The 24,294-nt window shown below is 49.8% G+C and overlaps 1 protein-coding gene across 1 annotated transcript in view; it reads left to right on the top strand.

The window, feature by feature from the left end:
* cadm4 (cell adhesion molecule 4) overlaps nt 1–24,294 on the top strand; it is a gene marked incomplete at its 3' end in the record, with an annotated part of 32,787 nt that overhangs the window by 736 nt on the left and 7,757 nt on the right. The window contains exons 3-5 of the mRNA XM_056302014.1: nt 2,877–3,164; nt 9,904–10,065; nt 21,045–21,135. Of these exons, the coding sequence (XP_056157989.1) occupies nt 2,877–3,164; nt 9,904–10,065; nt 21,045–21,135 (541 nt within the window). The remainder of the gene's footprint in view (nt 1–2,876; nt 3,165–9,903; nt 10,066–21,044; nt 21,136–24,294) is intronic.

The raw sequence follows: 24,294 nt of genomic DNA on the forward strand, positions 1-24,294 counted from the left end.
ATTGTTCCCACTTAATAAAATTGAAGTGCATTGAATTGTTTTATTTCAAAAGACCATAATGCTTTGTAAAATAATGAAAATAATTATGAGAAAAAATACTATAAATGACAAAAATGTAATTGTTATTTAAATATATAATATTATACAACTGTAGAATTGAAGAAAGCGCAATAACCAGTTATTTCGCACAAACAGATCAGCCCAAGAGAGTGTGCCTGAGAGTGAACTTGAGGGTTCCTAGACTCTGTTTTTAACCTAAGAACAAATCCCAAATAAGAAAACACTGGTGAATGTCAGACTCTTTGTGACCACTGCGTAAGTGGGTTTTAAGAAGATCGGTTGTTGAATGAGGTCCAATTATTCTCGAAATAAAATACTAAAATTACAACAACTAAAAAGTCACTAGGAGGCGATAGTAATGGATCCAAAAAGGCCCCTCTAGTCAGTCAAATTCAACATCATGTAAACTGACCGGTTATTTCTAAGTTATTTCTAATGGACAGATTTAGTGCTGGGGTCTGATAGCGGTGAAATGGCATGGATACTTCGATTGATGATGGCGTTGAAAATGGATTTTTAGACCGCAATTCTCCGGGTTATACAGCACGTCAGCAGTGGCGTGGTGATACAAATGATGCTGTGCGCTACACCGTGACGGAAACCAGAGAAGAAGAAAATAGCACATTATGAGAAAATTAGTGTGCTTATGCTTTGTCATGGCGCACCAGAAACTTGTGCGTCGTTTCACGAAGAAGTTTTGTGACAACAGATATTTAAGGTGTTTAATATGTGCTGGCGTGTCAACTTTAATGAAATCCACTCGCCGCTCGGTCTATGAAATACTTGTGAAATGAACGCTTCGTTGTTTTTCTTCAGCGGCAAGATCGACCGGAGTGAATGGATGCGTGCGTGTGCTGTCGCAGGGGTTTCATTATTTTTCCATGAGCTCGTGTAATGAGTTCTCGCCACAGAAGTGTAAAAATGTTGATATATTCAAAGGCCATCTATAATCTCAGAACCCAGGCCTGGATAAGGGGGCATCATCAATAAGTGGTGATGGTGGTTATGAAACGGAGAGCTTCTCACGACAGCGTTCAGTGTTTAACCCACAATCCGCCCGTGCACACAAACACGCTCTGCAGCGGCGGTTCAAAGCGACGGCTAACTGGTCCTTCAATAGGACCATCCGCGCCGCAACGGGGACGTTCAATAGAATTGAACGGGCGGCACTTGGTAGCGGCTTTCAGTTTAATTGTAATTCTCTGGTTTCAATATGAGCTTTGTGGGGGGGGGGGGGGGGCTGCAACACTGGCCACGAAACTCCGAGTCAATCGAGCCTCTGTAGCCTTCGGCAAACTCCGGCGTAAGGTCTGCCAAAACAAACACCTCCACCTGCACACCAGGTGGCACGGCGGCCCAGGGGTTAGCGCTGTTGCCTCCTAGCAAGAAGGTACTGGGTTCGGACCCCAGGGTTGTCACCCCAGGTCGTCCTCTGTGTGGGGTTTGCATGTTCTCCCCGTGTCTGCGGTGGGTTTTCTGCGGGTGCTCCGGCTTCCCCCCACCATCAAAAAGACATGCGTGTTAGGGTTCATACTCCCGCCTGTGCCCCTGACCGGGGCAGCGGGAGGGAGAAGAGCCGGAGCTGGTCCCCGGGCGCTGCACGGCGGCTGCCCACTGGCTCCCGGCTACACAGCCGGGATGGGTTAAACGCGGATCAGAATTTCCCCACGGGGATTAATAATCCGAGTTTCAAATTGCCATTTACAAAGCCGCCTGCATCACAACTCCCCCTCTTCAGCTGTGAGGCCTGGGTCACCTACAGCCGCCACCGCAGTTTGCTGGAGCGGTCCCACATAAGGAGTCGGCGGTGAATCCCCGGGGATCACGTGGCGGGACCGTGTTCCCCGTGCTGAGATTTCGTGCTCGGACAAACTGCAGGAGCATTAAAGCCACGGTCGCTGGCTTGGGCCTGTCATCAGGGTGCCTCAAGAACGCCTGCTGTGGCGTCGGGGTGGCGTGGCGGTCTGCTCCGTTGTCGGGGATCTCCGGTTCGAATCCCCGTGTTGCCCCCGGCTCGGTCGGACGTCCCTACAGACACAATTGGGCGTGTCTGCGGGTGGGAAGCCGGATGTGGGTTATGTGTGCTGGTCGCTGCACTTGCGCCTCCTCTGCTCGGGCCGGGGCACCTGTTCGGGGGCGGGGGAGTGGGGGGGGGGGAATAGCATGATCCTCCCACACGCTACATCCCCCTGGTGAAACTCCTCACTGTCAGAGTGAGGTAATTGGCCGGCTGCAACTGGGAGAAAAGGGGGGGGGGGAGAGAATTGGACTCTAGTCATAAAAGAACACACCGTTAACGAGGAGGGATGTCATCATCGGACTCGATGGACTACTAGCATGTGTGTGTGTGTGTGTGTGTGTGTGTGTTTGCCAGACAAAGTGGCATCACAGAAAGATGATAGTGCTCTGTGGGGTGGCGGGGTTTCACTGGGACTAGTCTTCCTGCAGAAAAATCACTTGTTCTTTCTCTGTAGTTGTGGAGCCTTGTTTCTCACCTTCCTGTAAATGAAATATTTTTGTTCCCTTTGCTGCTGCTCTTGTTGTTTTTTTTCTATCTCCCACTGTACTGTTACTCCCTCTGGCACTTTTCCCTTTCTGTAAATGATGTCATTATTCTGTTCTCCCACCAACTTCAGCTCCTCGCTCCTAAAATGTGTAGCCTTACAATTTGTTTAGTCGGGCAACAAATGATGAAATGCCCCCCCCCTTCCCCCGTTCCATCTTTTTTTTTTTTTCTCTGATCCTCTTCTCTCTCTTCTGTGTCCTCACCCCCTTGCCCTCCTTTTGTCACCTCCCCTCCCCTCCCCTCCCCTCAGCCCTGAAGGATGACCGTTTCCAGATGGTGCTTTTCACGCCGCGCCTGGTGCGCATCACGCTTTCCAACGTCAGCGTGTCGGACGAGGGCGGCTACTTCTGCCAGCTCTACACGGACGCCACGCACCACCAGGTGGCCACGCTGTCCGTTTCCGTGCCCCCGGAGACGCCCACCGTTGAGGTGAAGCAGGAGGCCGTGGAGGGCGGCGAGGTGGAGCTCACCTGTGTGTCGCCACGCAGCAAGCCTGCCGCCACGCTGCGATGGGTCCGGGCTGGACGGGAGCTACCAGGTCTGAACATACATGTGGGGGGTGGGGGGGGGTTACAGGGTGGGTGAGGAAAAGTGGGGTGGGCGGGTGTATTGATGGATTCTCATCCGTCACCTATTTCCATCCGAGCGTTTTCATGCCAATGTTTTGAATACAAATTTTATACAGGAAACGGCAATAATCAAGTAAAATCCCCCAAATTCACATAAAGGTTTATACGCTCGCTAACATAATGAGGTTTTTACCTTTTTACCGAGAAATGAAATAAACTGCAATGGTAAATGTATTTGCCGAATAAGAAAATGAAACGGGAACAGAATTTAATCACGTGATAAGCCGTTCCTTAAGCTTAACGACCAGTCTGATTTATGTGGCCGTGTAAAGTCGAGGCGTATTAACGGAGGTAATTGAAGAGTTTGACTGAAGATAAACTTTTAGTGTCCTTCTCAGCCCATCGTAATTGAAAATCGGGGCCTGTTTTGCTCCAGTCTTTACAAGCATTACCAATGTAAACAGCCCTGCGATGGCCTGGCGGCCTGTCCAGGGTGTCTCCCCGCCTGCCGCCCAGTGGCTGCTGGGATAGGCTCCAGCATCCCCGCCACCCTGACAGCAGGATAAGCAGCTTGGATAATGGATGGATTTCTCTTAATGATGAAAATATGGATGAATAGATTCAGTGGATGGAGGGGGAAATTATATTTTTTGAGGTTTGGAGCAAATAAAGTAATGAATTTATAACAGACTGATAATAGCAGGTATCTGATCACAGATGGATAGGTTGATGAGCGGATGACAGTCAGATCTGCAGAAGGATGGATAATAATAATAAGCTTTATTTATATCACACCTTTCTAAACAACATTACAAGGTGCCTATGATGGATGGATGGATGGATGAACTGATGAAGATTAAAGATGATATTAATATATGAACTGATGAATGACAGATAAGAAGATATGGAATTCTTTTTTTTTTTAGGGTTTTTTGCCCCCCTTTTTCTCCCCAGTTGTACTCGGCCAATTACCCCACTCTTCCGAGCCGTCCCGGTCCCTGCTCCACCCCCTCTGCCGATCCGGGGAGGGCTGCAGACTACCACATGCCTCCTCCGATACACGTGGAGTCGCCAGCCGCTTCTTTTCACCTGACAGTGAGGAGTTTCGCCGGGGGGAGGTAGTGCGTGGGAGGATCACGCTATCCCCCCCCCCCGAACAGGGCGCCCCGACCGACCAGAGGAGGAGCTAGTGCAGCGACCGGGACACACGCCCACACCCGGCTTCCCACCCGCGGACACAGCCAATTGTGTCTGTAGGGACGCCCGACCAACCCAGAGGTAACACAGGGATTTGAACCACTGATCCCCGTGTTGGTAGGCAACGGAATACACCGCCACGCTACCCGAACGCCCAGAGATGTGGGATCCTGAGGGCCAGTGTGGGGCTGGTTTTGATCAGTGTTCCCTTCAGTATCACACCAGAGAGTCCAGCTTGAAATGGCCAAACAAACTTTCGGCGGTATGGACAGTAAGAAAGTCTCCGCTCCCGTTCCTCGGTGGACGTCTCTGAAGTCCGGGAAAGAAAGAGAATGCAAGAAGGACTTTGCTCCTTCTGTAAACTTGTGTATCCCTAGTTCGTCCGCCAGCAAACACACACATTTTATACCTACACACTGGAAAGTTGTGTTGGTGGCGAGCACAGATGTGTACACAGAAACCGAACCCCTCCTGCTTCACAAGGGGCAAAAATAAAACGGATGCAGACACACAAACATCCTTTTTAATTCACTTTGTTAAGCCGGTCCGCCGTCTCGCTCAGTATTCCCTACTCCTTTTTACACTAATCAAGTCGTGAGTCATCCATCAGCCGCTGCCTCCTTGAGCTACACCTTTTTTAGCTCGCCCGTCTCCATCGGGGTCTGGCTGATAAAGTGGCACATCATTCAATAATACATCTGAGCACCGTCTCCGAGTTTGACTCCCCCAGAAAGACGGGAAAGCGGCGGCGGTCCGTAGCAATTTGAATTTCTCAAAGTGCCCTGTTGCCGCTGGACGGGTGGGACGCGTCGGTTTCCTCTCTTTTTTTAATTCGAGATGATTCTTCTAAAATAAGACACCGACGATTTACTGTCCTGCTGAAGTGTCGTCCCTCAGTACTAGCTGAGGCACTTTTTCCGGGGTATTTTTGTTTTAATGAGGGAATTCAGACTGATTGACAACGAATGCAAGATCTTCTGGTTTCTGCCAGTTTTGGGGGGGGGGGGTGACACGTGCATGAAACAATTCTAGTTTCGTTTTAGTTTCTGGTTGTGCACCCCTTCAATCCCGATGTCAGCTCTCTCTCTCGCGCTCTCAACGCTCGATGTCTTTCATCCTGTCGTTTCCTTTTCTTTGGTAGAACACTGTCATACCATCTCCCCCCCCCCCCCACCGCTCCCCCCCCTCTCTCTCCATCTGATCTCCATACCTCTTCTTTTTTTTTTGGGATTTTCCCCCCTTTTTCTCCCCAATTGTATATGGCCAGTTACCCCACCCATTCCAAGCTGTCCCGGTCGTTGCTCCACCCCCTCTGCTGATCCAGGGAGGGCTGCAGACTACCCCATGCCTCCTCCTGATACATGTGGAGTCGCCAGCTGCTTCTTTTCACCTGACAGTGAGGAGTTTCACCAGGGGGATGTAGCGCGTGGGAGGATCACACCAGTTCCCCCTCCCCCCTGAACAGGTGCCCCAAACGACCAGAGGAGGCGCTAGTGCAGCGACCAGGACACGTACCCACATCCGGCTTCCCACCCGCAGGCACGGCCAACTGTGTCTGTAGGGGTGCCCGACCAAGCCGGAGGTAACACGGGGATTCGAACCGCCGATCCTCGTGTTGGTCGGCAACGGAATACACCGCTACGCGTCCCTCTTCTTTTGTCACTGACAGAGACGTCTTTCTGAAAGGTTTCATAAGGTCATGGAAAACCTGGAAAAAGGCAGTAAATTTGAAAATACAATTTCCAGGTCCTGGAAAAGTTGTGGAAAATCTAAATTTTGGAAAAAAATCACGGTAATTGGACTAAAGCTACAAACAGCTCCATGACAGATTGATTGGCCCATTATTAAAAAAAAGTAATAGCGAGTGTTGTCATTGTGGCCGGAGTCTGAGATGTCCGTTGTGTGTTCGTGCATGCAGCATTTTGTGTAATTATGCTGACGCGTGCCTCCGCTGGCTAGCTTGTCAACAGCGTACTGGGCAAGTGCAGTTTCAGCAATCGGTGTCCTCAAATAGGCAAGTCAGACTTTCACATCCAATGTAGTGCAAAAAAAGTGGCAGCACTAGAAAGTAATTTCTTTGAGTCGTTGACATTAAAGCTGCAACCTGCACCTTTTCTCCGTTAGTCCCCCCCCCCCCTTTTCTCCCCAGTTGTACCCGGCCAATTACCCCACTCTTCCGAGCTATCCTGGTCACTGCTCCACCCCCTCTGCCCATCCGGGGAGGGCTGCAGACTACCACATGCCTCCTCCCATACATGTGGAGTCGTCAGCCGCTTCTTTTCACCTGACAGTGAGGAGTTTCACCAGGGGGACGTAGCACATGGGAGGATCACGCTATTCCCTCCAGTCCCCCCCCCCCGAATAGGCGCCCCGACCGACCAAAGGTGGTGCTAGTGCAGCGACCGGGACACATACCCACATCTAGCTTCGAGCTAGATGTGGGTATGGGGATTTGAACCGGTGATTCCCCATGTTGGTAGGCAACGGAATAGACCGCTACGCTACTCGGGCGCCCTTAATTAGTCATCGTTTTATCCATTTGAAACGATGTGGCGATCCTGCCGGACAAGCAGGGATATTACAGTAGAACAGGGTTCTGATGTTGTTCGATGCAGGGGGCGTTGAGAAATAGACCGGTGGCCAACAGATTGTCTCAGACTACAAACCAGGTGCAGCCGCCGGCGTCGCTTGTTTGCTGTCAGCTCAGCAGTAAACAGCTCCCACCCTTTCAGAAATGCATCCTTGGACCAAAGTTGATGCAGGCAATCAAATGTATTTCGGACTGCATCAAACTATACGGGAAAGGGCGTCCGGGTAGTGTAGAGATCTATTCCGTTGCCTACCAACATGCGGATCACCGGTTCGAATCCCCGTGTTACCTCCGGCTTGGTCGGACGTCCCTACAGACACAATTGGCCGTGTCTGCGGGTGCGAAGCCGGATGAGGGTATGTGTCCTGGTTGCTGCACCAGCGCCTCCTCTGGTTGGCGTGATCCTCACTGTCAGGTGAAAAGAAGCGGCTGGCGACTCCACATGTATGGGAGGAGGCATGTGGTAGTCTGCAGCCCTCCCCGGATCGGCAGAGGGGGTGGAGCAGCAACCAGGACGGCTCAGAAGAGTGGGGTAATTGGCCGGATACAACTGGGGAGAAAAAGGGGGGGGGGGTGCATTCTTGGACCAAAGTTGACACAGGCAATCGAATGTATTTCAAACTGCAACAAACTATACGGGGACACTATTGTGTCGTGATGCTGGCGTCCGTCCAACAGAACCGTCGCCATATTGTCACCACATTTCAGTCTTTTTTGCCTGTTTAAATAGGAGCATGTTTGTCACCGGGCGGCACGGTGGCGCAGTGGTTAGCGCGGTCGCCTCACAGCAAGAAGGTCCTGGGTTCGAGCCCCTGGGTAGTCCAATCTTGGTGGGTCCTCACGGGTCGTCTTCCGTGTGGAGTTTGCATGTTCTCCCCGTGTCTGCGTGGGTTTCCTCCGGGCGCTCCGGTTTCCTCCCACAGTCCAAAGACATGTAGGGTTGGTGAATCGGCCGTACTAAATTGTCCCTAGGTATGAATGGGTGTGTGTGTGAGTGGGGAGGGGCTCCCCGCCTGCCGCCGAGAGCCTGCTGGGATAGGCTCCAGCATCCCCACGACCCCTGAGAGCAGGATAAGTGGTTTGGGTAATGGATGGATGGATGGATGGATGGATGGATGGATGGATGGATGGATGGATGGATGGACGAACTGCACCAGTGTTCATGCTGCCCAGTAAACCATCTCATCAGTGGTATGTGGAGAGTGTGTCCAGGCGTGGTAAAGATAGCAGTATTGCTGCCTGACTCCATGGTCCGGATGGATAAGTTATTGATTTATTATTGGAGAAGAGTCGCAGTTTTCATCTTTAAACTGAAAGTTAAGGAGAAGCCATTAAACCATTGGTGGGAAAGTGTGTGAACTCCGACGTGCCGTGATTTTACCCAAATGTGGTATGACGCGCAAAGAGCGGTTCCCGTCACCTTTTCTTACCCCGTCGCTCCCTATGATCTCCTCTCCTCCCCTCCCCTCTCCTCCACCCCTGAGGTAAATGTACTGTGACACTAAAGGCTGGAGGCAGATCCCAGCAGATAGGAAAAGCACTCTTTTAATTAAGACGCTATCTCTCCTCGCCGCCCTCTCCTCCTCCACCTCCTCTTTGCTCCCCTCCTTCGCCGCATCCTTCTGTCTCTCTCCATTCCACACTTGAGCTGGGATTGCTTTCGTTTACTCCCCGGCAATAATTGAAAACGCAGCGTGATATAAGTTGCCGTCGTGTTCTCCCGCTGTGTGCGCGCTCTCCGTTTACGTGACCATGTCGAGTCCAGTTATTATGCTAGCCAACCTCATCGCCCTTATCCCCACCCTACCTCCCTCTGCTCTTCTTCGTCTCACTCCTGACACCTGTCTTCCTCTTTGCATCTCGCACACGCGCTCTTTATCTGCCTCTTTCATGTCCGGGGCCTGTTTCACTCCAGCTCCACTCGCTGCTCCATCAATCAAGCCTCTTTTTTTCCCCCCCTGCTCCCACTCCATGTGTCCCCTCTCTTCTTGTGCCTTTCTTCTTCTTCTTCTTCTCCCACCCTGTCCATTTGATAACACCCCTCCCACCACCACCACCATGTCTGGCTCAGTTAAAATCTCAATTCAGTTATGCATATTCTCTCTTTTATCCTTCCCTCTTCATCTCTTGCCTTTACTCTCTCTCTTTCTTGTTCTTTCTCGCTAACGCAACCACTCCCATGCACACAACACACACACACACACACACACACAGAAACAAACAAACAATTCTGCTGCTCATAATTGCACTGAAATTTTGATGCAGACTGCTCACTCTCTTTTTATCTGTCTCTGTCTGTCTCTCCCCATTCATCCTCCACTCTACAGGTAGGCCATGTCACACTGCAAGGCTAATTCATCAGCTGCTAACTTTCTCTGGCGCACTCTGTACTCACTGCTCCCTCCATCTGTCTCTGTTCTCCTCTGAACTTCTCCTCTCCCTTAACTCCCTCCCTCCCCCTCTTCCTCCTCCCCCGTCTCCATGGCCTGCGTCAGCAGACATGATTTCTGAGTGGCGTAACAGGAAGCGACAGCATGTATCAACCGCTGACCTCCTTCCCCCCTCCTCTCTCTGTCCCTCCTTTTTTCATGTCTCCTCATGAACTGTTTTTTTTCCCCCCTGCTCTCTCTTTGCCACATTATCTCCCTTTCCCATTCCCTTTTCTCTCTCTCTCTCTCGCTCTGGCCTTCATACACTCTCCTTTCTCACTCCTCCCCTTCAATTTCTCCTACACCTACCCTCTACTCCATCCCTCTCCTATTTAACGTTCCTTTCATCTTTCCCTTTCTACTCTACTACCCATCCCGATTGTTCTCCTTTGTCTCCCTGGTGAATTTTCTCATCTCCTCTCCTCTCCCCTCCCCTCCCCTCCCCTCCTCTCCCTTTCTCACCCATCCTCCCCTCTTTTTCTCTCCGTACAGGTGTGGTATCCCAGCAGAAGAATGGGAAGACGGACAGCGTGTCCAGCACCATCCGCATCGCGGTGGAGAGGAAAGACAATGGCGCGGCGCTGAGCTGCGAGGCGTCCCACCCCGCCCTGGGCGGACAGAAGAAGATCCGCCACTACCGCCTCGACGTCTACTGTGAGTCCCAAACTTCAGCGTGCCTTAATAATTCTGGGCATCCGGGTGGTGTGGCGGTCTGTTCCATTGCCTACCAACACTGGGATAGGCAGTTTGAATCCCCGTGTTGCCTCCGGCTTGGTCAGGCGTCCCTACAGACACAATTGGCCGTGTCTGCGGGTGGAAAGCCAGATGTGGGTATGTGTCCTCGTTGCCGCACTAGCGCCTCCTCTGGTCAGTTGGGGTGCCTGTTCGGAGGGGGGGGCGACTGGGGGTAATGGCGTGATCCTCCCACGCGCTGCGTCCCCCTGTCACTCACTGTCAGGTGAAAATAAGCGGCTGGCGACTCCACATGTCGGAGGAGGCATGTGGTAGTCTGCAGCCCTCCCCGGATCGTCAGAGCGGGTGGAGCAGCAGTCGGGAAGGCTCGGAAGAGTGGGGTAATCAGCCGGATACAATTGGGGAGAAAAGGGATATTTCTGCTGGATCTTATTTTCATTGTTTTTGCCATCGTGCATATTGGTTATTATTTGAGTTTACTCACCGGCTTCTCTTTGGAGATCTTGGACACGGGGCCGCCGCCAGACAGAGCTTTACAACAGCCTCCACCAAACACAAGTGTGAGACATGTTTTGACAAGTCCAGTTCAGCTCAATTGACTAAGCCATATATTTGGAAGTGAAGCCCTTGCTGGCTCAGTGGGTAGCGCTGTAGCCTCGCAGCGACACGTTCCCAAGTCCAAACCCAACTTTAGCCATCTGGGTCTTTCTGTGTTGTGTAGATTGCATGTTTCCTCTGAAACTGAAGACGTGCGTATTGGAGACATACTCCTGCCATTGTTACTGACCAAAGTAACGGCTGTAGAGCTGAAGAGAGGGCTGCCTCCTCCTCTCAGTCATCAGGATGGATTAAATGCAGAAAAGAAAATGTGTAAAGACAAAACAAAAAAGACTAGCTTGGTCTAGTCAGAAAGGCACGAACTGGTGAAGCCTCTTGGATGAGAGGCGAAACGTCTTCTCGGATATATACCAAGTCCAGTTGCACTTGATGCAATTCCTTTGGAGAACCATGACCCGGATGAATGAGAACATTCACAGGCACAAAACAAAAAGCACTTGGCTAATAAAGCTCATCTCTACTTGCTGGTACAATTTGCAGGAATTGTCTGTCTGTACTTACCGTAGGTAGGAGTAACAGTCGATAAACTACCTGGCTAGCACAATTGAGAAGTCATAGGTAATGGGGAGATCATGTACACAGTCTAATGCCCCTTTTCCACTGCATGTACACAGTCTCATACCCCTTTTCCACTACATGGTACCGGCTCGACTCGACTCAGCTCGCTTCTGTGTCATTTTCCATTACCGTAACAGCGCCCCCTGGATTTTCGGCTCTCCGTTTTTCTCAATTTCAAAATGTACTTTTAAGGTAACTCTTCTTCGACCGCTTCGGTATTTAAAAATGCCGGTTGATGTCCCATGCGCACATAGATGACGCAGTGACACATTTCTCTGACCAATCAGAGGTCAGCATTGACTTTGGTACCCGCCCCAGTTTTTTTGGGACCTTCACAAAGGTGGTACCAGAAAAGTGATAACAGTTACCAAAATGCCGTTACTTTCCAGTAATGGGAAACGAAAAAAGGGCGAGTCGAGTTGAGTCGGTACCATGTAGTGGAGAAGGGGCATAACTGAGGCACCGGGGATTTTTAGGTTGTCGTTGTTGAAAGGACACGTTTAATGCTTTTGCTCAGTTGCCTAGTAAGACTGTGTTGTAAAACGTTGCCCGGCTGTAGTCGCATGTCCAAAATGTCCAAGCTGAAGCAGATATGCTCAATGGCGAAGACTACGAAAATAAGACCCAGGTTGTGAAAAGACTGAACTTTCTTGTCTTTTTCATGTCATGATATTGACTGTTTAAAAGTACAGCTGTGACTCCAGCTCCGGATCTATTGCTATTCCTCGAGACGGGTACTACATATTGATTCAATGCCACGTCTTTCTTTCAGAGCGGCAGAATTTTTTTTTTTGTCAGGTTGTTAGTAGCAGTTTTTAAACGAGAGACGTCTTATTTTTGAAAGACAGGCTGGGAGATCGTTTGAGTGAAATTCTCCGCTGAGTTGCCAGAGGCCTATTTCAGCTTCCCACCCATACACAGAGAAGGACTCGATCCATGGATGCCATTTACACCGGGTATTATCGTGTGATCCATATCTGGATGTGTTATCTAGACAAAGAATCTTTTTTTCTTCCAATTGTATTTTTTGGCCAATTACCCCACTCTTCCGAGCCATCCCTGTCACTGCTCCACCCCCTCTGCCGATCCGGGGGTGGGGGGGGGGCTGCAGGCTACCACATGCCTCCTCCGATACATGTGGAGTCGCCAGCCGCTTCTTTTCACTTGACAGTGAGGAGTTTCGCCAGGGGGACGTAGCGCGTGGGAGGATCACGCTATTCTCCCCAGTTCCCCCTCCCCCCCAAACAGACGCCCCGACCGACCAGAGGAGGCGCTAGTGCAGCGACCAGGACATGTACCGGCTTCCCACCCACAGACACAGCCAATTGTGTCTGTAGGGACACCCGACCAAGCCAGCGGTAACACGGGGATTCGATCCGGCGAGCCCCGTGTTGGTAGGCGACGGAATAGACCTCCATGCCACCCAGATGCCCAGACAAAGAAGAATTTGATCACGGCATTTGCACTCATACCTGATATTGATATGCCGTCTCATCTGCCTTGTTTCCATCATGTCATGGAGTCTCCAGTACTGGCTGTAAGGATGGCGTTTCTACCCTCTGGGGGTATTTCATTACCACTGCGAGCATACAGTACGGACCGCATTTGTTGTGACTTAATATAGTTTATAAGCTCATATTAAAATAAACTATTTACAATATTTACAGTTGCTTTTCACATAAAGAAACTGTTTATTGAATAACATTATCTACAGTATTTGCATAAAATTTACATAAAATGCATTGTTGTATTTCGATATGCATTTTGGATATTTGAAAATGCTGCCTACCCAGAATCCTTTGGGGGGGGTTTCCACTTATATTGATATTGCTGGGGCGACACAGTGGCGCAGTGGTTAGCGCGGTCGCCTCACAGCCAGAAGGTTCTGGGTTCTAGCCCCGAGGTAGTCCAACCTTGGGGGTCGTCCTCTGTGTGGAGTTTGCATGTTCTCCCCATGTCTGCATGGGTTTCCTCCCACAGTCCAAAGACATGTAGGTCAGGTGACTCGGCCATACTAAATTGGCCCTTGGTATGAATGTGTGTGTATGTGTGGGCCCTGTGTGATGGCCTGGCGGCCTGTCCAGGGGTGCCTCCCTGCCTGCTGCCCAATGACTGCTGGGATAGGCTCCAGCATCCCCGCGATCCTGAGAGCAGGATAAGTGGCTCGGATAATGGATGGATGGGTGATGTTGCTGGGTTAGAGTTTTGAGTGTGCAGATTCAATATGTAAGCAGTGGCAGACACAGTCAGGCTTTAAAGATTTCTTTCAGTGTTGACGTCCATTCCTCAGGTCAGTGTTCAGATTCTGGTGGAGATCAGATCACAATGCGATCCAGACTACTTCTGGAGGTGGTCTGGCAGATTCGTTCACACGTCCAGTCACAATGCATTTTAACCATGTGCATTTACACGTGGTATTAATATAATTAATTTTCTTCTCTAGCTAATGTACGTTGATACAGGTAGCCTATTAATGGCAGCTGTATTGGGGTCAAAACTGAACAGACACTCACCAACTTCCTCTGACTAACTGGGTCGTTAATAACTGGGTCGCTCAAGTGCAGTATTTCAAACGATCTGAGGGTCAAATGATTGCGGTTGGCTCAACAGAAAAGTTTTCTTGGTTTTGAAATCTGCACTCAAATGCCCCAGTCAAGGCAAATTATTTTGCCGGGGGTCCGGGTAGCGTGGCGGTCTATTACATTGCCTACCAACACAGGGATCTCCCCATGTTACCTCTGGCATGGTCAGGTGTCCCTACAGACACAATTGGCCGTGTCTGCAGGTGGGAAGCCGGATATAGGTATGTGTCCTGGTTGCTGCACTAGCGCCTCCCCTGGTCGGTCGGGACGCCTGTTCTGGGGGGGGGGGGTAGCATGATCTTCCCACGCACTACGTCCCCCCTGGTGAAACTCCTCACTGTCAGGTGAAAAGAAGTGGCTGGTGACTCCATATGTATGGGAGGAGGCATGTGGTAGTCTGCAGCCCTCCCCGGATCAGCAGAGGGGGTGGATCAGCGACCAGGATGGCTCCTCGGAAGAGTTTGGTAATTACAGTTGGGGAGAAAAGGTCAGGGGGCGGGGGGGGGGGGTATGATAACCTCTGAGCTAAAGACTTCTCCAAAAACTAGCTGGAGTGAGGTCTTCTCATCAATGAGATGAGATTGGAGGTGTAGGTTTTAAAGGTGCCCTGCCCAATAAATAAAGGCTTACAAAGTCTGGTTACTGACAGTGTCTGTTCTTCTCAAGAAAAATCTGTTCATGTGACCGATGCCCCGATCAAAATGCATTTCCGAGGACCTTGGATGATGAATTGTAGAGATGCATGAAGCTGGACAAGGCTGCAAAAGCATTTCTGAAGACCCGGGTGTTCATCAATCCACACAAGTAAGACATATTTTCTAAAAATGGAGGGAGTTCAATATTTTTGCTGTTCGCCTTAGGAGCGGGCACCCTGCGGAGATCACACCAAGAGCACAACATACGCAATGCTGAAGGAGGTAAAAAGAGCCCGATGGTACCAGCAAAAGACTTGCAGAAATCTCTACGACTTGCTAAAGTGTCGGTTCATGTGCCCACTTTGAGGAAACACTGAACAAGAATGGTGTTCATGGAAGGACGCCACGTAGGAAACCACTGATCTCCAAAATAAACATGTCTCAGGTTTACAAAAGACCATCTGGATGCTCCACAATGCTTCTGGGATAATGGTCCGTGGACAGGCGAGACAAAAGATGGACCGTTTTGTCAGGAACGCACAATGCTTTGTAGGAAAAAAGGCACTGCACAGCGACATTGAAAGCTCATCCCGAATGTGAAGCGTGGTGAAGGGAGCATCATTGTTTGGGGCTGCTCTGCTACCTCAGGACTTGGACAGCTTGCAATCGTTGAGGGAACAATGAGTTCAAAAACTGTATCGAGAACTTTCACAGGAGAACATCGGGGGTAGCGGTCCGTCACTTGAAGCTTAATGATGGTGCAGCAAGACATCCATCCCTCCATCCATCCATTCATCCATTATCCGAACCGCTTATCCTGCTCTCAGGGTCGCGGAGATGCTGGAGCCTGTCCCAGCAGTCATTGGGCGGGAGGCGGGGGGGGACACCCTGGACAGGCCGCCAGGCCATCGCACAGGACTGCCATACACACAGACACACACATTCATACCTAGTGACAATTTAGTATGGCTGATTCACCTGACCTACATGTCTTTGGACTGTGGGAGGAAACCCTCACAGACACGGGGAGAACATGCAAACTCCACACAGAGGACAACAGGGGATGACCCCAAAGGTTGGACTACCCCAGGGCTCGAACCCAGGACCTTCTTGCTGTGAGGCGACCGCGCTAACCACTGCGCCACCCTGCAACAAGACAATGACCCAAAATAGAAGGAAATCAACAACAGAGCAGATTAAAAAGAAGAACATTCATGTTTTGGATTGGCCAAATCAGAGTCCAGACTTTAACCCAATTGAGATGCTGTGGCATGGCCTGAAGAGGGCTGTTCGTGCAAGAAATCCCAGAAATATTGATGAAGTGAAATAGTTTTGTAGGGAGGAATGGTACAGAATTTCTCTTCGCCGTTGTGCAAGTCTGATCAGCTACAGGAAACGTTTGGTAGAGGTTGTTGCTGCTAAAGGAGGCTCTACCAGTCATTAAATACCGGGATGGGTTCACATACTTTTACCAGCGTGGAATGTGAATGATGAAACATCCATCCCTCCATTATCCAAACTGCTTATCCTGCTCTCAGGGTTGCAGGGATGCTGGAGCCTATCCCAGCAGTCATTGGGCAGCAGGCGTGGGGAGACATCCTGGACAGGTTGGCAGTCCATCACACAGGGCCCACACACACACACACACACACACATTCATACCTAGGGGCAATTTAGTACGGCTGAGTCACCTGACCTACATGTCGTTGGACTGTGGGAGGAAACCGGAGCCCCCGGAGGAAACCCACGCAGACACGGGGAGAACATGCAAACTCCACACAGGAGACGACCAGGGATGACCCCCCCCCCCCAAAAAAAAGTTGGACTACCCCAGCCCTCGAACCCAGAACCGTCTTGTTGTGAGGCAACCGCGCTAACCACTGCACCACCGTGCCAGCAATGATGAAACAGTTTGTTCAATAAAGACATGAACACTGCAATTGTTTGTGTGTTATTATGAGTTGGATGAAGTTCAGACCATATTTTCTGAGTAATTAAACTCTTATAACTGTATGTATTTAGTTTTCAGGATGTTGTATAGGATATATACTTTAGTTCATAACATTAAGCTAGTCGTAGTGATGAAAAGGCTTATGTCGGAAGAAGTTATTCGCAATATTTACAGTTAGTATTTACATGAGGAAGCTGTTTATTGAGAAATATTATTTACAATATTTAGAGAAGGCGGCACGGTGGCGCAGTGGTTCGCACGGTCGCATCACAGCAAGAAGGTCCTGGGTTCGAGCCCCGGGGTAGTCCAAGCTTGGGGGTCATCCCGGGTCATCCTCTGTGTGGAGTTTGCATGTTCTCCCCTTATCTGCAGGGGTTTCCTCCGGGGGCTCCGGTTTCCTCCCACAGTCCAAAGACATAGGTCAGATGAATCGGTCATACTAAATTGTCCCTAGGTATGAATGTGTGTGTGTGTGTGTGTGTGTATGTGTTGGCCCTGTGTGATGGCCTCGTGGCCTGTCCAGCGTGTCTCCACGCCTACCGCCCAATGACGGCTGGGATAGGCTGCCGCATCCCTGCGACCCTGAGAGCAGGGTAAGCGGTTCAGATAATGGATGGATGGATGGATATTTAGAGACTCATAGAGGATTCTGTCCATAGCAGTACTGTAATTTTGTCAACCAAGGACCTAACCATGATCATATAGTCCTTTAAAAAGTGTTGTAATGTTTTTAAGAGTGGGTTTCTCCAAAGGGTCAACATATTAGATTTTCACCATCAACTTTTCGTATAGTGATTCAAGGTCATAATTTTGCAAACCTAAAATTAATCTAAATGCCTCCCCCCCCCGGTCTATCACCTCTCTGTTGAAGTTTCATTGTTCTCTCCATCATTTAAGTCCACCCCATTTCCGTTGCCTTCCTGAAAGATCATCTGATTATCTCCCCCGATGTCGGTCTTTATGTTCCAGCAAGTTTGGAGGCATTCATCAGTCTCCCTGACCCCGTCTCTCTTGCTGTTGGAGAATTTGAATAACAGCCAGAATGGCAATGAAATTGTCTTTATAACCCCAGCCGTGAGCACTTTTTAAGACGCCGCGGTCACGTTTTCGGCAGTGAACTTGGAAATAAAAAGAGGCAACTTGTGAAACTCACTTCATTGCTACTCGACTGACATTGTAAAAAAAAGAAAAGAAAGCTCACCAAAATGTGTGTAAGGAAAGTGTGTAGAATTGCAGGAAATTTGTCTCACCCCTGAGTCAAAGATGAAATGCATAACGTATAACCGTAAATGTTTAATTCAATTTCGTGTCCCATAGTGAATAGTGGATAGGGAAGAATTGTTCTCGGCAGAGATGTGCTTTCGAAAAAGGTTTCTCAGCAGTCCTTTTATAGCTGAAAGTGATTGATATGCCATATCTATATGGATAGCTAGATAGATAGGTAGGTGCAGTCTTTAATAAAGACTATATCTATCTATATTGATGTATTAAGACTCCATAGAGACTCTTTATTGTCCCGCGGGGAATTTGTTACATGCACAGAAACATGCAGATAACCACATCGCAACGTACAGATAAAACATACACATACATGAACACATAACGTTCATTCCCCATCTGTATCCGACCGTCTTTACATGCATCACACCCACAGACTAGGAGAGTGCACCCACTAGAGTGCAGATCCCCTCCAGGCATATCGCCCCTTCTCCGGTGCTCAGACTTGGTGACAAACCATCCCTTTTTTTTCCACCTACGGAGAGAAGGAAGAATACGCATGCGCAGCTCCTCGTCTCCGGTGGCTAACCCTAAGCCTGTCTGTATTTTCATAGATAAGAAAGCTGGGTAAACCGGTTACCCTCGCGCATGCACGACTCACATCTGCGGTTGACTCGGATCGGGATCAGCGATAAGAATACGCAACACTCGGAGGAAGTTGTTCCTTTATAACTTCTGCATTTTTTGGATCATCAAAACTCTTTTAATGATTTTGGTCATGTTGCTGCCTGATCTGAGTCAATCGTAGATGTGAGTTGCACATGCACACAGTTGACTCAGAGCGGCAGCGACAGAGAGCCGCGTTTGTCGAGCGAGCTAGACAGTGAATGAAGAGAGGGAGTAGCGGTAGAGAGAACGAATGTTTTCAGAAGTTTTGAATCACCAAAATGATGAGAGGTTCTTGTTCATACAGCCATAGCTGTGCGCAAAAAATGTTGGAGTTGGCTGTAACTATGGTCTCTTATGATATTACATCTCTCTTCATGTGCGTCCCTGTTGATGAAGCAGTGGAATTGATCCGTATGAAATTACAGGATGACCCCACCCTTAACAAGAGGACCACCTTTAAGACTAACCAAGTGTGTCTGCTCCTGAAGCTGTCTTCAGTCCACGTAATTCACATACAGGGGGCAGTACTATAGGCAGAGGCATGGGTGTGCTATGGGTTCCCCAGTTTCACCTGTAGTGGCCAGCTTGTATATGGAGGAAGTGGAAAAGAGAGCTCTGACGTCTTATCCATTTCTTACCTGTACTTAAGGTTTGACTCTCATCGTCCACGGGAGCACAAACTAGGAGTCATCAGGACGCTGTACCACTGAGCTGACAACGTCCCCACCGACACAGCAGCCGGGCGAAGGGGAGAAATCCCACATTAAACAGGCGCTGGTTAAGTGTGGTTATCCTAACTGGGCGTTTGTCGAAGTCAGGAAGACGCTCAAACAGTGCACCAGCTGAGTGAAGAGAGGAGAAGGACAACAGCTACCTCAGTGTAAAGCAGTGGTGATTCCCTATGTGGCAGGATTGTCAGAAAAGTTGAGATGCATATTTTCCAAACACCCTGTCTCGGCTGCTTTCAAACCCCAAAACACGCTGCACCAGAAACTGGTCAACCCCAAGGATCGGGTCCCCCGACGCAAACAGAGCAATATGGTGTACGCTGTTAAGTGCCAGGAGGATTGCCGTGACTTGTACATTGGGGAAACGAAACAGACGCTGGCCAAGAGGACGGCACAACACAGGAGAGCTAACACATCAGACCAGGACTCCACAGTCTACACCATCTACAGGCCAGTGGCCACTCTTTCAAGGATGATGATGTGCACATCCTTGATAGGGAGGAACGCTGGTTTGAACGGGGAGTCGAAGAGGCCATCTATGCGAAGAGGCAACGACCATCCCTGAACGGGGGGGGGGGGACTAGGAGTACATCTGTCACCATCGTACAATGCTGTGATTGCAACTATTCCCAAATCTTCTGTGAATAGTACACATGGCCATTGTAACTCCAGTTAATGTTAACCAACTGTTGTTGATGGTCGTTGTGCAGCTGTATTGTTTGTAAGGGTGGGGATACCTGCAGTCAGTTGAGACTGGAGAGGTCACTAAGTCCCCCTTTCCACTACATGGTACCGGCTCAACTCGACTCGACTTTTTCATTTTCCATTGCTGGAAAGCACCGGCATTTTGGTCACTGTTACCACTTTTCTGGTCCCGCCTTTGTCGAGGTTCCAAAAAAACTGGAGCGGGTACCAAAATCAGTGCAGACCAGCGACACTGAGGAGGTGCGACACTCTGCAACTCGAGTCGAGCCGGTACCATGTAGTGGAAAAGGGGCATTAGATGAGTGAGGAAACGTTTCTCCCAGTAAGCGTTGTGACCGGATGAACTGATTCAACTTTCTGGGACGAAGAGCACACAACGTAATTACACATAACAAGTACTTTAAAGTAAACTGTTCATTTTGTAAAAGTAAACGGGATTTACATGGATGTTTATTAGAAATGCATTTCAGCAAGAAGCCGTCATTTGCTTTAATGCAAATGGTTTCCACAGAGTATTCCTACCGTTGACAATTAAATGCGTTGCTCGAGAAAACATATGAATAGTCGGCAATTGTTGAACATGATCAGAATTCCACAGGTGCACCGATATTTCCCGATGAGTCATATTCTGCATGTATATTAATGTTGACGGCTGGGCACAATTCATTTTCCAGATCGGTGTATTAATGTTTGTTGAGAGTTGGGCACGATTGATATTCAACAGCCGTATGAATCTGGTGTGCCAGTTGTTTCTCGAGCCAGAGAAGTGGCAATAATGGCCGATTGTCAGAGCGAATTTGGCCCCCCGTTGCTCTGCTATTGGAATAAGCGTTTTACATCTGGCAAAGCTGTAGGCTTGTTATTATAACAGGTGTCTCAGCCGTAGGATGCTCGGCCAGTTGCCTTGGAAACAGATGTTTGAGACCATTTCTGCCAAAACAATTCTACCCTTTTCTCCTCCATCACTTTTCTGTCTCTTTGTCGTCCCTGCCTTTGTTTTTCAAATGCGCTTCTTTTGCACTCATTTGTTTGTGTGTAGTTAATAATAATAATAATAATAATAATAATAATAATTACATTTATATAGCATAGTTCCCCATTTTGATTTCCCTATGATCCCACCTGCACTCTCTCTCTCTCTCTCTCTCTCTCTCTCTCTCTCTCTCTCTCTCTCTCTCTCTCTCTCTCTCTATTGCTCTCTCTCTATTTTGAGCCTCTCTAACCCTCTCTCGTTTCATTTTCTTTTTCTCTGTTCTCTCTATCTCTTCCTCCACAGTTGCCCCCACAGTGAGAATCGTTCCTCCCGCCGGTATTCTGCGAGAGGGAGACTCGCTCAGCCTCACCTGCTCTGTTACCGGCAACCCACTGTAAGTATGTGTGTAACGCAGCCAAATTGGTAGTTGGCTGCGTGAGTGGGAGAGGGTGAGAGACAGACAGAAAGAGAACCAGAGACCATGGCATAAGAAATAATGACTTCTGGGTAAAAAAGGACATACATCCATCCATCCCTTATCCAAATGGCAACAGACTATTGTGGGTTTAATGGTGAATGCTGAAAATTGGGTTAAAGACAGCCATCGTTCCAGCCCTCTGAGAGACGATGCTAGCTAGCTATGACTTCCGCTGGGTTGTTAAAGTAATTTAGTTACACTGAAAGCCACATGTGGCAGGAATCAGGAAGGAATCAGGACCACTTTATCGGTCATTTCACCTCATGTACTTGCGCACGGGAGGTGAAAAGAAATGCCGTTTCCCCCAGCCCACAGCAGTGCAACATACAGACAAACACACATTTAAGAATCACAAGAACACACATATCCAAACTAACACATATATCCAAACCGATAAATAAATAAATAAATCGCTGTCCAAGGGAACAAACGCCAGCGAAGATGACTGTCGGAACCGCCGATCTGCATGGGCTGGCAGTTAGCCTAGCCTGCCCCGATGACACGTCCAGTCAGACCGCCCTCCGTGGTTCCTCCTTGGGCGCAGCCCCAGGCAGGGGCCCTGGTTCCTGTGGCAGTCGGACCAAGCAGACCAAGCCCTCCCAGCCGATCCAGCACCGGTTCTCCCGGCCAGACACCCTTGACACACCTCCCCGCACTCCACACGACGACATCAAAAACACCATAATCAACGCCAGGTGAGGCTGCCGCCAGACCGCCCTTGGTGTTATTGGAACGGCCGGTCTGCATGGGCGAGCAGTTAGTTTAGCCTGCCCCGCTGCCCCATCCTGTCAGACTGCCCTTGGCGTTACCTCCTCGGGTGCAGCTCCGGGCAAAGCCGCGGTCCCTGAGCCCACAGCGCAGCAGACCGAGCTCTCCCAGCCAACAAACGAAGACAAAAATTTAGATGCAAACGTGGACAAAGACACTGCACCGACGGTACTGGGTGAGGCCGCCGCAAATGTGAATTCGCGCCGTCATCTTCACACAGGTACTGGGTTGAGGCCGCTGTGAACGTGAATTCGCACCACCGTCTTCCCACACCGCAAGCGGCATGCAAAGGTTTTGACAAAAAAAAGTATGAAAAAGACCATTTTCCGCATGTGTCCATAGTGAGGTGCAGCTCTAGTCGTGTCTACAAATGTCTTGTGTACCAGAGGTTGCATGTGTTAGCTTACATTTCCGTTACAGGCAGGTTTGATACCTTTCACTCGATGAGCAATTCAGTGAGTGCATCGAGAGTATCCAGTCGGATCAGAAAGCAACTAGCAAGACTTAGAATGGTCATGATGTTACAGTGGTACAACTTCATGTAGCAGACACTTGCCACGTACATCTGAGAGTTAATACAACACAAGCAAGTCATCTAGTCAGGAGGCGACAATGCTAGTAAGTGCCAAAAAACTAGGTTCAAGTCCAATAGGACATAGGTGTCAACAGGTAGTGCACAAAGGTGATGCATAGAAGCTTTTTTGGGGGATTTTTTCCCCCTGCTTTTCCTCCCCAGTTGTGTCCAGCCAATTACCCCACTCTTCCGAGCCGTCCCGATCGCCGCTCCACCCCCTCTGCCCATCCGGGGAGGTCTGCAGACTACCACATGCCTCCTCCGATACATGTGGAGTCGCCAGTCGCTTCTTTTCACCTGACAGTGAGTTTCACCAGGGGGACGTAGCGCGTGGGAGGATCACGCTATTCCCCCCAGTACCCCCCCCCCCGAACAGGGCACCCCAACCGACCGGAGGAGGTGCAAGTGCGGCGACCAGGACACATACCCACATCCAGCTTCCCACCCGCACACACGGCCAGTTGTGTCTGTAGGGACGCCCGACCAAGCCGGAGGTAACACGGGGATTCGAACCGCCGGTCCCCGTGTTGGTAGGCAACGGAGTAGACCGCTATGCCACCTGGACACCCTTTTTTTGTGCATTTTTACCAATGCCATCGAGTGTGGAGGTGTTCGTGAAAGAGCTGGGTCTTCAGCTACTTCTTAAAGATGGGGAGGGACTCAGTGGATCGAATGGAGTTTGGTCACTCGTTCCACCACCGGGGAACTGCAGAAGAGAAGAGTCGGGCCAGTGACATTGGGCCCCGTTGTGGCGGAGGTGCCAGGTGCTTTTCATTGGCAGAGCGTAGTGAGCGGGACTGAGTGTAGACCTGAACGAGGGAGATCGGGTAGGCGGGAGCCGTTTCAGCTGTTGTTTTGTAAGCGAGTATTAAGGTTTCGAGTTTGATGCGGGCGGCTACTGGGAGCCGGCGGAGGGATACGAAACAGTGGAGTGACACGTACTGTATTGGGTTGGTCGAAGACCAGCCCGCAGCGCCAGTAAGACCTGCCAGTAAGCAGCTGCAGTAGTCCTGATCCTGTATCGACAGTATCTGCATGATAGAGATGCACCGATCGATCAGCCGGGGACCGGAATTGGCCAGTTTTCAGCTTGCTCAGCCATGACCGGTGACCGGCCTGCCAGTCAGTCTCAGATATATCCGATTCTGTGCGGTCCAGTTCACATGCATGGTTCACATCGTGCACAAACAGCACAGACGGTAATGCAGACACGTGTTGAAAACAGTCGTTTACTTTGGGAAAGTAAAAGGTGGTAGATAAGGCGGGATATACAGCAGTTCATGTTCTGCTTGATAAGCTCTGTCCTGTGACCTGGAGCGTTTTTTCCTTTTGGGATTTGTTTGCGTGAGCGTGAGAGAAGGTCCGGTAACCTGGTGTACAAAGTTATTTGATAGTCAGTGTTTCATTATGATCATTTGAAATTTCCATCAAATTAAAGTTACAGAAATGGTTGTGTATGCTGTCAATTATAGTTCTTGGAAAAAAAATTCGGAATTGGCAGTCAGACTTTTAAGAAATCCGAATCGGGGGCGTCCGGGTAGCATAGCGGTCTATTCCGTTGCCTGCCAACACAGGGATCGCTGGTTCGAATCCCCCGTGTTACCTCCGGCTTGGTCGGGCGTCCCTGCAGACACAATTGGCCTTGTCTGTGGTTGGGATGTCGGATGTGGGTGTGTGTCCTAGTCGCTGCACTAGCGCCTCCTCTGGTCGGTCAGGGTGCCTGTTCGGGGGGG

This window comes from Lampris incognitus, unplaced genomic scaffold (assembly GCF_029633865.1).
Source record: "Lampris incognitus isolate fLamInc1 unplaced genomic scaffold, fLamInc1.hap2 scaffold_324, whole genome shotgun sequence".
Taxonomy (NCBI): domain Eukaryota; kingdom Metazoa; phylum Chordata; class Actinopteri; order Lampriformes; family Lampridae; genus Lampris; species Lampris incognitus.